Below are 13,042 nucleotides of genomic sequence, written 5' to 3'. Positions count from 1 at the left end.
AGAGGAGTACTACCATCCTTTTTTTCCCCTCTCTTTTTTTTTTTAATATACATTCTGGTGTTGAAGAATAGGAACTGAGAGTACTGTTACACCACTTTTTCTAGGAGTGGAGTTAGTTTAGATAGAGGTGTGTGTCCCTCCCATATTTCTTTCTCGAATACCTTCTCCACTATGAAGTCAACTTCCTAATTCCATTAAGGTCACTAAATACTAATCTTGGATTTATTGGAAATAGTACTTTCACAGTATCTGTGAGCAGTTACCTGAGACTTCACCTATATCTTGGGGTTTTTTCCCCCAGATCTGTTTCAGCTTTATATGGTAAACTCAAAAACCTCATTATCTCAATTTTAATTGAGTCCACACACAAAAAAAAACCTCAGATGCATTTTAGGAGAACCTCATCTGAATAACAGTCAGTGTCCCTGCAGCATATTTGATTTGTAGCTTCCTTTGCTGAGGTCATGCTTGAGACATGAGTGGAAAACAACGTGTGGCTATAGTAGGATGTCCGTTTCCATGCTTTTTAAGTCAATATTCTGTGATTTATATTGAGGGAGAAGTGACACTGCTTTGTAGCTTTGCTACATCCTTAAGGTGGTATCAGTGACTCCTGAAGGAATTTGTAGCCTTTTGTTAATTTTTTTCCAGCAGCACCAAAAAACCTCTGGCTGCCCTGCCATTTTCAGTTCCTGGAGCATACGTTCATGCTTTTTGACAAAGTAAGTTAAAACAAAATAAATGCAAGCTAATAATGTACATCTATTCTTAGACCCTCACAGTGATAATTTTTTTCCTCTTTTTTATTTTGGTCTTGCTCATGGCAGTCCTGATGACAGATGTGACCTATTCTTTTGCCTTCATTTACAGACAGCAGTCTGTGATACACTAATTAATCCGGTGAATGCCTGTATGTAGCTATGTGTCTTAAAGGATTTTCCTTTTTCTTGATAATTGATTGCACCATTGTTCTTTTAACAGCTGTCTTTTTTTACTTGCTCTCTCTTCTAGCAAATGCCAGATGTGAACGTAACCTGGGATGGAGAAGTCTGCAGGCAGCTGCAGTCCATTGACATTTCTATTGCTGTGGCAACAGACCGAGGTCTCATTACACCAATCATAAAAGATGTTGCTGCCAAGGGAATAAAGGAAATTGCTGCCTCTGCAAAGGTAGGTCTTAAATGTACAGTAGGCTGAGGAATATAGTAGCCATATAGGTTTTTTTATAGCAAAAAATGTAGCATGACCCAGATACACATCAGTAATAACAAAGGCAGTTTCAAAATGGATCTAAAACATTTTCAGCATTCGTTAGACTTCAAAATTATTATTAATGTTGCAACTCTGTTCATTTTTAATTAAAAATAACTTAGCCATCCTGTTATTTAGTTGAATGCTGGCTAGACTGTTTGAAAAATAAACCTATACAGACTTCGGCAATTTAATATAATTGTATTTCTTTAATCCTCATGAGTAAGCTAGATAATGTTAATTTCTTTAGTATTTCCAGTCTTTGGGTTTGAGATTTTGTTTGTTTGAGAGGTTTCCCCCCCCTTTCCCAGAAATTTGCTTGTAGCTGCTCGTGTTACTTTCTGTGCAGTTATATTATGTCAATTATTTCTGTCTGCATTTTTTCAATATGCAGTTCAGTTGAGAATGTCACCCAAAAAGTAACATTAAACTCCCCAGGTTAATGAGCAGTATTTTGCACAGACCAGGTGCCAGAGTGACTTGAATCTGTGGCAGTTGTTGCCAGCCACAGCAGTATTTTGTGGCAGGCAAAAATACAATGAATGATGAAATGCCCCAATACAAGCCTTTTTTTGTCATTTAATGAGTGCTAATCAAAGGCCTACAGTATCTGAGGAATACAATGGGAGTAGCTGCTAGAGCATAAAACTGTCCAAAACTAGACACAAGCTGCACTTTGTAAATTTTTGTCTTTTACCGAAAACTACAGAAATCATAATAGTCTGTGTTGGCAGAGGGGAACACCCAACAAAGTTGTAGCAGAAAAAGGCACCAGTGTCATGCCACAAAACATTTATAATCGGATGTTTTTTATATTTTTACCAGTCCATATTGCTTACTTCATGTTCCTTTTCACTAATATAATAGCCAGCCGAGGAGGAGGGTCAGCTGAGATTGTTATTCCGTGATTAGCGATAGAATGACAAGAAGAAAAGCATTATAAGAAGTGAAGTGTAGGTTGTGCTTTCATTATCATCCCCAATACCTATGATACTGTGATGCAGTATTACAAACGTCTCGTACCATAAATTAGTGTCCTGCAGTTCCCATGATGGGAATGGACGCTTGCATTATGTTTAATAGGGCTTCCCCTTTCATTTCAGATGGAATGTGTGTAACATAGGTCACACTACTCAATATGAAAGTCATTGGGTCACATTGCAGGTGTCCACATCAACATAATTTTGCTTTTCAACTTCTTCACTGAATCACTGAAATAAATATGTACCTGACATGCACATGTGGGAGGCACAAACTAAAACTGCAGCTGCTTCTCCACTAGTCTCCCTGTCGTTTGGCAGGTGCTTTCTTTGTATAGATTGCTTATATGTCCCCTTCTGCTGCATGTTAATTTTATCTTCTTTCCAGGACATGTGCATCCTAGCACCGTATTTTGATCATTCAAATAATGCAATTGCACCTATGTATTACACTTATATTGACCCTATTGTGTGAGTGCTGTTCCCGTGGCTATTGTCTTCTGGTTCACTAATTATTCAGAGATGAATAGAAGCCTAAAATAAAATTCAGTGTATCCCTTTAACTTTTAAATTCTTAATAAGGGTGTCAAAGTTTCGTAAAACTTGGTGTAAGCTTGAATTATTTAGGGGGCGATTCATTAGAATGAGATTCTCTTAAACTGCTTGGTGTTTATATCTAAGCTGAAGTCATTGCAGTTGTTAAACTACCGTGGCCTTTCAGATCCCATGCCAGAAAGTTGTTTAGAAATGTAAACAGGGAAGACAGTTGTTTACCGTGACCAGTGGAGTTATATTACAACATGAAAAGGGATCATTCCATGTCACAACTATAACTACTAACCAATGCATTATCTGTGCAGAAGTTTATCTTCTAATGACTCTACCTCCACCCACATGCAAACAAAAAGAAGTCAATTCAATCATAGTTTCCACTCATTGACTCTGGTCATTAAATGCAGGGGTGAGGTTTCATAGAAATTACCTCTTGGTAGATTGAATTGAGTGCTTGATAGGATATTCATGGAACACATGTTGAAAGTCCCTGGAAAGCAGAACAGGTAATTCCTGGAAAGCTATCTAGAAACTGAAAAAAAAAAAAAAAAAAAGTCAATTCCTGGAAAGAACATGGAAAAAATCCTATAAAACAGTGGTAGACTTTCTAAAAGGGAGTGGAAAATTCCTAGAAAACAAAGGGGATTCATGTGTTAATCTTCTCCAAGAAAGTTTCACGAATGTGATATATCACTTTTTTCATGTTGTGATAAAGTAGATTTTTTGGGTTTTTTATTCACTTCCACCAAAATTTCCCTAACATAATTAAATGATCGGAAACTATCATTAGTTTTATTATTTTTACCAGAAGAAGGAAAATATAAACAGACTGTGTTGCTTTTCTCAGTCTTCCCAGAAGTAGATCTGAGTCTATTTCCCTGACTGTGCTTTTGGACAGTTATTTTTGTCTTAAAATGTCACAATGCTGCAGTTGTCACAGTGTGACATTTTCCATGTGCTTTTCCACCTGCAGAATAAATATGACACAAGCCAAAAACACTAAATGTATTCTGTATGAATAGGATAGATCATCTGTCCTGCATATATTCCCACTTCAGTCTCTGCTGTCAGTTGAAGAGCTCCTCATTTTGAAAAAGTTGCTACTAATGGAGAAGTCATCCAACACGTTTCCAGTCACCGCCTTTGCCATTGGGTACTCGCAGGGTGTTAGGAACAGGTTGGTGCCTGAGAAACTGACCCACTGATGAGTGCCATTTCTCTTGAGGTCCATACAGTCTTTTCTTCCTTATGTGACAACTACTGTAAGAATTATTCATCCTGATTCCCATTGCTTCCATCTAAGGAGACCACTGAGCTGGAAACATCCTAGGTGGGAATAAGGTTCTTTTTCTCTGTGATCTTATATTAGAGCATAGTGTGAACTTCTTGCACTGTATTTTGAACAAAACGTTTGTGGATAGCTGCTTCTGTTGTATTTAGAAGTAGAAAAGTCTTACAAATGAAATGGAGGTCACAGGAAGGGTGGTCTTTAAGGTAGTTGAATGCTTAGTTGGAATAAATACATTCTCTCAATCTGCTAGAAAGTTCTGAAGTGGTACATGGCAGTTTCTTTAAACAAATATGTTAAGAAGAATGCTGTGAATTTGTCTCATCAGTATTTTGCTAGATATTTTTATCATCTAAAAACACCAAGGAGAATGGTGGTTCCATTGTGAAAATGGGATCAAGGTTTTTAAGGTGAGAGAACAGCTTTTACTGAACAGCCAATATCATTGGGGAAAAAGAAGTTTTGTGTCTTAGTCTCTTTGCCAAATCATTGCAGCTGCAACAACAATGTTGCTGAGGTGCTTCCCTAAATCCAAAAGCAGATGACTTTTTAATGGCTGTATGGTACTTAAGTCTTACTGAAGTAAAAAGAATTAGACTATTACAACACTTTAATGTCTTTCATCTCTCCTCTTCTTTTTCTTATTTCATTTTCCTTAGGCTCTAGCAAAGAAAGCAAGAGATGGAAAACTGTTACCGGAAGAGTATCAGGGAGGATCTTTTAGGTAAAACTTCCTAGCAGCGTTTAATACATGCAGTGTGGGTTCAGAAGTATTTTATTCTCAGCTATGCCACTGTGTGTTAGTGCATTGCCTTTTAAAATCCTGCTCCATTTAGGATGAAACTCCATGTGATGATTCGGAGGGCCAAATCTAGGCCAAGTGTCCTGTATTGGGGGGAACAATTATCTTGGTATAGGTTTATTTGATGTGAAATTCGTGTTTTTTCATACTGAGACTGATCTGACTTTTATTTTTGCACCTGATTTTTCCCAGTTGCAGAAGGATGTTGTTTTGTTTTGCTTTTTAAGTTGCATTCTGTAGTTAGGAATCCCCATTTGATAATAGTTTTTAAAATAAATATTTTTAAAAGGAGTTGTTTGGCAGAGGTATCGCAGCAGTGATGTCCCGTTTGTCTTCAATGCACTCTTCAGAGGAAAGTCTCTAGAGGGGCAAAAAAAAGTTACAGCAAAGCTGTGATGTTAACTCTTACGGTTTACTTTTAACTGAAACATTAAAAACTGAGTAGATCAATTTTAAATAGTAGCATATATTTAGTAAGTATTTTTTTTCTATAAAATGTGCTCTGCAAAAAGAGCTAGTGAACTCAGTGATAAGAAATAAATGGCATGTGTAGAACACTAGCATAAATGTAGTGACACAGTTGCACAATTAATTTCTCAGATTAATTTTTACACTCCCCGAGTTTCTAAAATTCTTAATGTACTGTATTTTATGACACAGTATCATCAAGCAACATTTCTTGTTTTATAAACTTCAGCTTAGCTCACTTTTTGTCAAATTGTTAAAAGCTAACATGCCTGAGGGACGGGATGGCATTCAGAGAGACCTGGACAAGCTTGAGAAGTGGAACCATGCGAACCTCACGAGGTTCAACAAAGCCAAGGACAAGGTCCTGCCCCTGGGTCAGGGCAACCCCCAGTATCAACACAGGCTGGGGGATGAAGGGATTGAGAGCAGCCCTGCCAAGAAGGACTTGGGGGTACTGGTAGGTGAAAAGCTGGACATGAAGCGGCAATGTGCGCTCGCAGCCCAGGCGGCCAGCTGCATCCTGGGCTGCATCAAAAGAAGCCTGGCCAGCAGGTCAAGGGAGGGGATTCTGCCCCTCTACTCTGCTCTGGTGAGACCCCAGCTGCAGTCCTGCATCCAGCTCTGGAGTCCTCAGCACAGGAAAGACATGGACCTGTTGGAGTGGGTCCAGAGGAGGCCAACAACAATGATCAGAGGGCTGGAACACCTCTCCTATGAGGACAGGCTGAGAGAGTTGGGGTTGTTCAGCCTGGAGGAGAGAAGGCTCCGCGGAGACCTTACTGTGGCCTTTCAGTACTTAAAGGGGGCCTATAAGGAAGATGGGGATAGACTTTTTAGCAGGGCCTGTTGCGACAGGACGAGAGGCAATGGTTTTAAACTGAAAGAGGGTGGATTCAGACTAGATATAAGGAAGAGATTTTTTTCCACGATGAGGGTGGTGAGTCACTGGCACAGGTTGCCCAGAGAAGGTGTGGATGCCCCCTCACTGGAAGTGTTCAAGGCCAGGTTGGACAGGGCTCTGAGCAACCTGGTCTAGTTGAAGATGTCCTTACCCATGGCAGGGGGGGTTGGACTAGATGACCTTTAAAGGTTCCTTCCAACCCAAACTGTTCTATGATTCTGTACAGATTAAGCTTTTTTTCCACTGTTTGCAGTAACTATAACAAATAGGAGGAGATGGTGGGACAGCTTTCTCTATAGACAATCTGTCACAAAAGAGTCCAAGCCTTTCCTAATGTACCACTTCCCAGTTGGTGACACAGACAAAAATGTTCGAGGAAGGATGGCATGACGAGGCTTTCCTCTGCCTGATGCTACCTAGATGCTGAAATTCTATCACTTAATTGTCAGCAGTCATTGTAACTTAAACTTGTGAGGTTCAATCTAAAAGACATTTGGCTTGGAACAGGAACAGGCAAAGTTTATTTGAAGATACCACTTTCCTGTCCTACTTTCTGCCTTTAGTGTGTGCAATGCAAGGATATATTACTGTAAAGAAATGGGACTTTTAAAAAGGTGCATTACTTGTAATTGCAAAACTGCCAAACCCTTGAGAGTATGAATGTGCCCAACTGAAATCCAGTTCAGATCTATTTTAAAGATTATGGGTTTGGCCTTGGGAGAGAGTTAGTTCATAGTAGTCATTGAATATAGATGATTTCTTCTAGGGGATATATAATTTCTGACATTACTGGTAACTCTTTTCTCTTTCATTTAGTATCTCCAACCTGGGCATGTTTGGCATCAATGATTTCACTGCAGTCATAAACCCTCCACAAGCCTGCATCCTAGCTGTGGGCCGAGCAAGACCAGAGCTCAAGATTGTGGAAGATGAAGAAGGGAATGAGAAACTTAAGCAGCATCAACTCATGACAGTGACTCTTTCAAGTGATGGTCGGGTGGTAGATGATGAACTGGCTTCAAAGTTTCTGGAGACCTTGAAAGCCAACATAGAGAATCCAATGCGACTCGCCCTTTCTTAAACTTGGTGAAGATTGCTTCTTGTTTTGACAACATAGATAACTGTTATGTACTTGTTTTTGTTCTTCTATATAGAGGAGTAAATAGTTACTGTGAGATGGACAGTTAAAATATTTAACTTATTGAATTATCATGAAAAACTATTAATTTTTGTGCTTTTAGTCTTTTGCGATGACCAGGTTTTATACTGTAAAGCTAAAAGACTTTAAAGTTAACATACTACATTTCTTTAAACACTTAGTACTAATGGCATATAGCGTTTGTGTAGAAAAGTCAATTTCTTCTGTAAAGGAAAATTCAAGAAAACTTTATTAAAGTTCAAAGGGAATCATAAAATAGTTTGGGTTGGAAGGGACATTTCAAGGTCATCTAGTCCATTCTCCATTGCAGTGAGCAGGGACATCTTCAACTAGATCAAGTTGCTCAGAGCCCCGTCCAGCCTGACCTTGAATGTTTCCCGGGATGGGGCATCTACCACCTTTCTGGGCAACCTGTGCCAGTGACTCACCACCTTCATAATAAGAAATTTTCTTCCTTATATCTAGGCTAAATCTACCCTCTTTCAGTTTAAAACCATTGCCCCTTGTCCTATCGCAACAGGCCCTGCTAAAATGTTTGTCCCCATCTTTCTTATAAGCCCCCTTTAAGTACTGAAAGGCCCCAGTAAGGTCTCCCTGGAGCCTTCTCTTTTCCAGGCTGAACAACCCCAACTCTCTCAGCCTGTCCTCATAGGAGAGGTGTTCCAGCCCTCTGATCATTGTTGTGGCCTTCTCTGGACCTGCTCTAACAGGTCCATGTCTTTCCTGTGCTGAGGACTCCAGAGCTGGATGCAGTACTCCGGGGGGGGGGTCTTGTGCTGAGATGGAATGCTTTATTTAAGAGCTTAATATCTAGCTTTTCGAGTGAGGAAAGGAAGAATCGTAATTGACCAAAGTGCTTCTGTGAGTCCTGGTCAATACTGAGATAATTGAGTACCTAAATTATGTTGCTGCAGTAGAAAGTTTTTCAGTTTTCAGAAGACTTTTCTGGCATGTTGTGACATCCAAATTAGATTGAAACAAGGTTTCTAAGATTTTTGACAGATATTTCAATGGCTTCCTACATAAGAGCAAAGACCTTACAAACCAAAATTTTTGCTTTAATTTCATTTACATCACAGATTTAACTGTTACTTTCTCCTTTACTATAAGCTACATTGAAGAAAACAAGATGACTGTGGAGATGAACAGGGAAAAGAAATGACAGGAAATTCTGAGACTAAATTAATCATAGATAAAAAAGTAATTTCTCAAAATATTAAGTAATCTGTTAAAATCCACAGCTTCATTCGTATAATTAGACCTCATTAAAACACATTTAAATTTTAGGTGCATCTGTTTTTTTCTGGTATTTTAAGATAACTGTGTGATTTAATGCCTTGCAGAGGGGTAGAGAGGAGAATAAACTTGTCTGAATAAATGCATTCTCCGTAAAGGATGGAACGTCAGTGTCATTGATTTCCAGTTTTTGATGGAACCAACGTTCAGTGAAAACAACATTTTGTGGGGAAAAAAAAATTAATTAATGATAGGTTTTCTTTGACTTAATTTGGAGACTATTACATTTTTTGAATTTAGAAGTCGCCCCAACTCAGATATTTTCTTCAGTACCACAAAATATAAAAAAAATACTTTTTTCAGGTGCTCTGTGATATGTTGTGGTTAACTTAAAACCCAAGTTAACTGTGCCAGCAGTATTGTGATGAAGAACTGGCCTCTTAATCTCGTAGAGGTTCCAGTATGAAAGGTCATATTTTGCACACTGAATATTTGCTGATTAATGCTGTTCTTTGCATGGGTAGAGTAAAGATGAAAGTAGAAAGTGTTTCATCATATGTGTATATTGAATCATAACTCAGAGGCTTATATGCAGTGGCCTGAAGTTTAAATTAACAGTAGTAGATTGCTTTTTTTCTTATATATAAATATGGAACCATGTATCGTATGTCTCTGTAAGGAAATAACTGCATTTACCGGACTTGGTGAGAATATAAATTGTCAGTAGAATTCTGGGAGTTTGTCTTATTCTAGTTTGTGCAAGTATTTTTTTTAAAGATTTGGAGGACTTGTTTGCTGAGCTGCTGCCATAATTAAAAAAGCTAATTGCAAGACAAAACCTTTAGCTAATACTGAGTTGAGAGTTTTTGCTAAACGAGTTTGCTTCTTTGTCTTGTTCTGATATCATAAATTTCGTAAACTATTTCTAACAGTAGGGAGAGATTTTGATTACCAAATCTAATTTACTGTGCAATAATGGACATATCCATTCTTTATTTCTAGGAGTATCACACTGATAAAATTATACTCAAGATTGGATGCTGAAGATTAATTTGCAATTTTAAATGGTTAACCATGAATTTTTGCAAAGTTGTTCGTCTATCCCATATTACTTTGAAGGGGACAAAACCCACCGATTTATATATTGTCCTTAATAATGTACAAGAAGTTCTGATTGTTTGCATAGCTAAACCTGTTCTGCCCAAGAGAATTTGCAGACTAATTTAAAAACTGATATACTGCTCTTCATTTTTGTATTGGGTGCTGTAGTGTTGTTGCGTGCTCCCCAGCATCTGTACGTTCTACTCTTTAGCTGGCCACAGTTACGGGCTGTGTGACTGATGCATACAACTAGAGTTTTGCGTGTATGTGTGTTCATGTAGTACGAGTCGGTACGTTTTGCTTTTGGAGCCACTGGAAGGCACTGTTGTATGTAAGAATCAAACATTTATCATGTCTCATTCGTGCGGGTACTAATACATCCATTATACTTTCCCTGTTCAACACAAACAAGTGAAGACAATGCAACGTTTTCTCCAGGTTAAATAAATCTTTACAACTTTTGGACTAGGCAAATCTCAGTAAGGCTAATACAAGCTTTAATTCCAATTTCTGTACATCTGCCTGCTTGCCGGCATTGTCATTTGACATAAAGATTGGATGTATGTGATTTGTCAGTCATCAGCCTGTGAAGGAAATCTCTGGAATTCAGACACATGATAGCAGTCAGATCTCCTTAATTCAGAGTAATTGTACCATTTGGCAACACCTACCACTTTAGCAGAAGTGAGACAACAAATAGTTGCCCATACAGATTGCAATAAAACATTGAATATCTTCCTGAAGAATTTAGGGATTTGGGGATGGGGGCAATGGATAAAATGGCCCAGAAATGAACCATATGAAATGGTTATGCTTACATTTGAAGCAAATTTGCCTTGAAGTAAAAATTTCACAGAAGAAAAATACAACTTTACATGTTTTATTCTTTCAAATGTCTTCTGTCAACATCTTTTTTTACATACCTAAGTAAGAAATGCCATGAAGACATCTACTTTCTCAAAGAATTAAAAAACCAAAAATAAAAATTTAAGGAGTATGCTAATGTCTGCTGGAAATGTCTGCCTTTAGGATATGTTTGGGGAAAATTACTTTCTTCATATCATTTTCCTTTGCAAGAGGCATAGTTAGAAAGAAATAAAGAGTAGCTATTTTGGACTTTGTGATTGTTGGCAAGTAATGAACTGTGTGTTACACTAATCCCTAATTACGCTGTCAGAATATTTGACTTTTTTGGATCTTTTTTCCTGCCATGTATTCCTTATGAAATAAAACTTCTGTAATTACTCTTCATACATGTAATCCCTGAAAGAACCTCGCTCCTGCAAAGTGAATGCTCAGTGCTATTTTCATCTAATCCTTTTGTTAACATGCTCATCTCCATCACACAAAATACAGTAGACACTGTTATTTCAACTAATGATTAGTCCCATCGGATACAACAGAACTTTAAAGTTGAGTAGGAAGCCGTAAATATGACAAATAGTCCAAGAAAGAAAGTTTGAACACATGCTTTTATGTGCTGTGGTGTACAGAAAGTTGCATATTGATCGCATTAAAGTATATGCAATTGCAGAGTCAGTTAGGGGGAAACCAATTTGGAATTGTTGGAACTGAGTGTCATGCTTGATGTGTTTTTTGTATGCAATAATTTGTGCCATAAGGTGACAGAAAATAAAGAAAAACGTGCCATTAGGATTGATCGTGTAATAGTCTTATAGTAGTGACCTGTAGATTTGAAACTGATTTTTATTTTTTTATTTTTTTATTTTTTTTCTTTCTGGTGTTTTCTTGTATGACTTCTCATTTTTCCACTGAGTTTTTGTCCGGGAATACATCAGACCATAACAAGTGCTTTTTCCTCCCTAAAATCTGCTGAAAATTTTATGTGTTACTGTAATTTCTTTGAAAGCAGTGGAAATAAAGCACATCGTAAATAACGGTTGCACAATGACCGGTACTAACGGTCAGATGGATCAGGCTCTTTCTGTCGGAAGTACTCATTGCAAGCCCCTTTCAGTACCACTCAGTTTATCCTGGCGCTTTCAGTTATGGGTTAATCAGAGTAAGGTTAATCTGCTTGTATGTTAACCAAAAAGGGGCAAGATCAGGAGCAGCTACTGGGAAGCTTAATTTCTGTAATTTGTGCTGTAGACTTTTACAGAGAAGAATTTTGCTCTCACAAGTGGACAATCCAGTATCTTTCACAACCGCTGTGCTTCAAGGATGTGAAAAGCTGTAGCATGGATTTAAAAACTTTGCATAGGAAAAGGCACGGCTGAGATGTGGCAAACATGACAGCATACACATTTAAAAACTTTGGTAACTGAAGAGCTGAAAAGTATCCCAATGTTGTCTTTTGGCAGAAATAAGCTGTTACAAGGAGTCCTCTTGCCAAGCAGGCAGTTTTCCATAAGCACCAGGTTACATGATGCTAAAAGATGTATAGGTTACTGAACTGGTAGCTCATACTATGATTTGTTTTTTAATTCAACTGTTTTTATCTTTGTTTTTAATTAGGTCTCTTAGGTTTCTGTTGTTGGTGATGATTTCTCCCCACCCTTTTCTCAAATGTAAAAGTAGTGTCTTAAGAATTCACGTCATTGACTTGCTTATCAAGGAGTGTAATGTCTATGTGTTCAAAATCCTCTTTGATCTGTTTCCAGACCCCATGCAGTCCCTACAGCTGCGTAAGCTAGAAAAGAATGCAGGAGGTGGATTGTCATGAGAGACGGGCTCTCTTCTGGTTTTCAACCAAGCTGCCCCTTTCTGTAACCCACAAAACTGTTTGTTGTGGTAGTGCTAGATCAAGAGCAAGCATTCTTTGAAACGTGTGGTAGTGTTGGTGTCATTTGCAGACTAGTAGATACAATGGCTCTCTGCCTCACACAGTTGGATGATCCTATATAACTTGAATGCAGGATTGTAAATGGACGTTGAACGTCACTGCAAGTTAGGTGCTCTTTTTTAGAAGAAAACTACTAGGACTCAGACAACAGGGGGAGTTTGAATGGAACTGCTGTGACTGTACAAGAGTGACTTCCAAGAGCATAGCATAGCAAGAGACCATCCTTCATGGGATTAGGACATCTGTTGTCATCTGTTTGGACTTCCGTAAGGCCTTTAACATGGTCCGCCAAAATATTCTCTCTAAATGGGAGAGATACGGGTTTTGATAGACTGTTTGGTGGATGGGAATTGGTTGGATGGTCGCATCCAGAGAGTAGTGGTCAACAGCTCAATGTCCGGATGGAGATCAGTGATGAGTTGTTTCCCTCAGGGGTCTATTTTGGGACCAGTACTGTTTAATATCTTCATCTATGACATAGACAGTGGGATCGAGTGC

General features: G+C 38.3%; 1 protein-coding gene across 2 annotated transcripts in view; it reads left to right on the top strand.

The window, feature by feature from the left end:
• Positions 1 to 11,330, top strand: part of PDHX (pyruvate dehydrogenase complex component X) — a 61,308-nt gene extending 49,978 nt beyond the window's left edge. Inside the window, exons 9-11 of one of the 2 annotated variants that reach the window (XM_059819730.1) lie at positions 1,012 to 1,170; positions 4,731 to 4,795; positions 9,640 to 11,330. In XM_059819730.1, the coding sequence (XP_059675713.1) occupies positions 1,012 to 1,170; positions 4,731 to 4,795; positions 9,640 to 9,688 (273 nt within the window). In that variant the 3' untranslated portion in view covers positions 9,689 to 11,330. Of the gene's footprint in view, positions 1 to 1,011; positions 1,171 to 4,730; positions 4,796 to 7,058 lie in introns of both variants that reach the window. The other variant, XM_059819729.1, reaches the window with a different exon arrangement.
• The last annotated feature ends 1,712 nt before the right edge of the window (positions 11,331 to 13,042 follow it).

Source organism: Gavia stellata, chromosome 7 (genome assembly GCF_030936135.1).
Source record: "Gavia stellata isolate bGavSte3 chromosome 7, bGavSte3.hap2, whole genome shotgun sequence".
NCBI lineage: Eukaryota > Metazoa > Chordata > Aves > Gaviiformes > Gaviidae > Gavia > Gavia stellata.
This window is presented reverse-complemented; position numbering and strand designations above follow the sequence as displayed.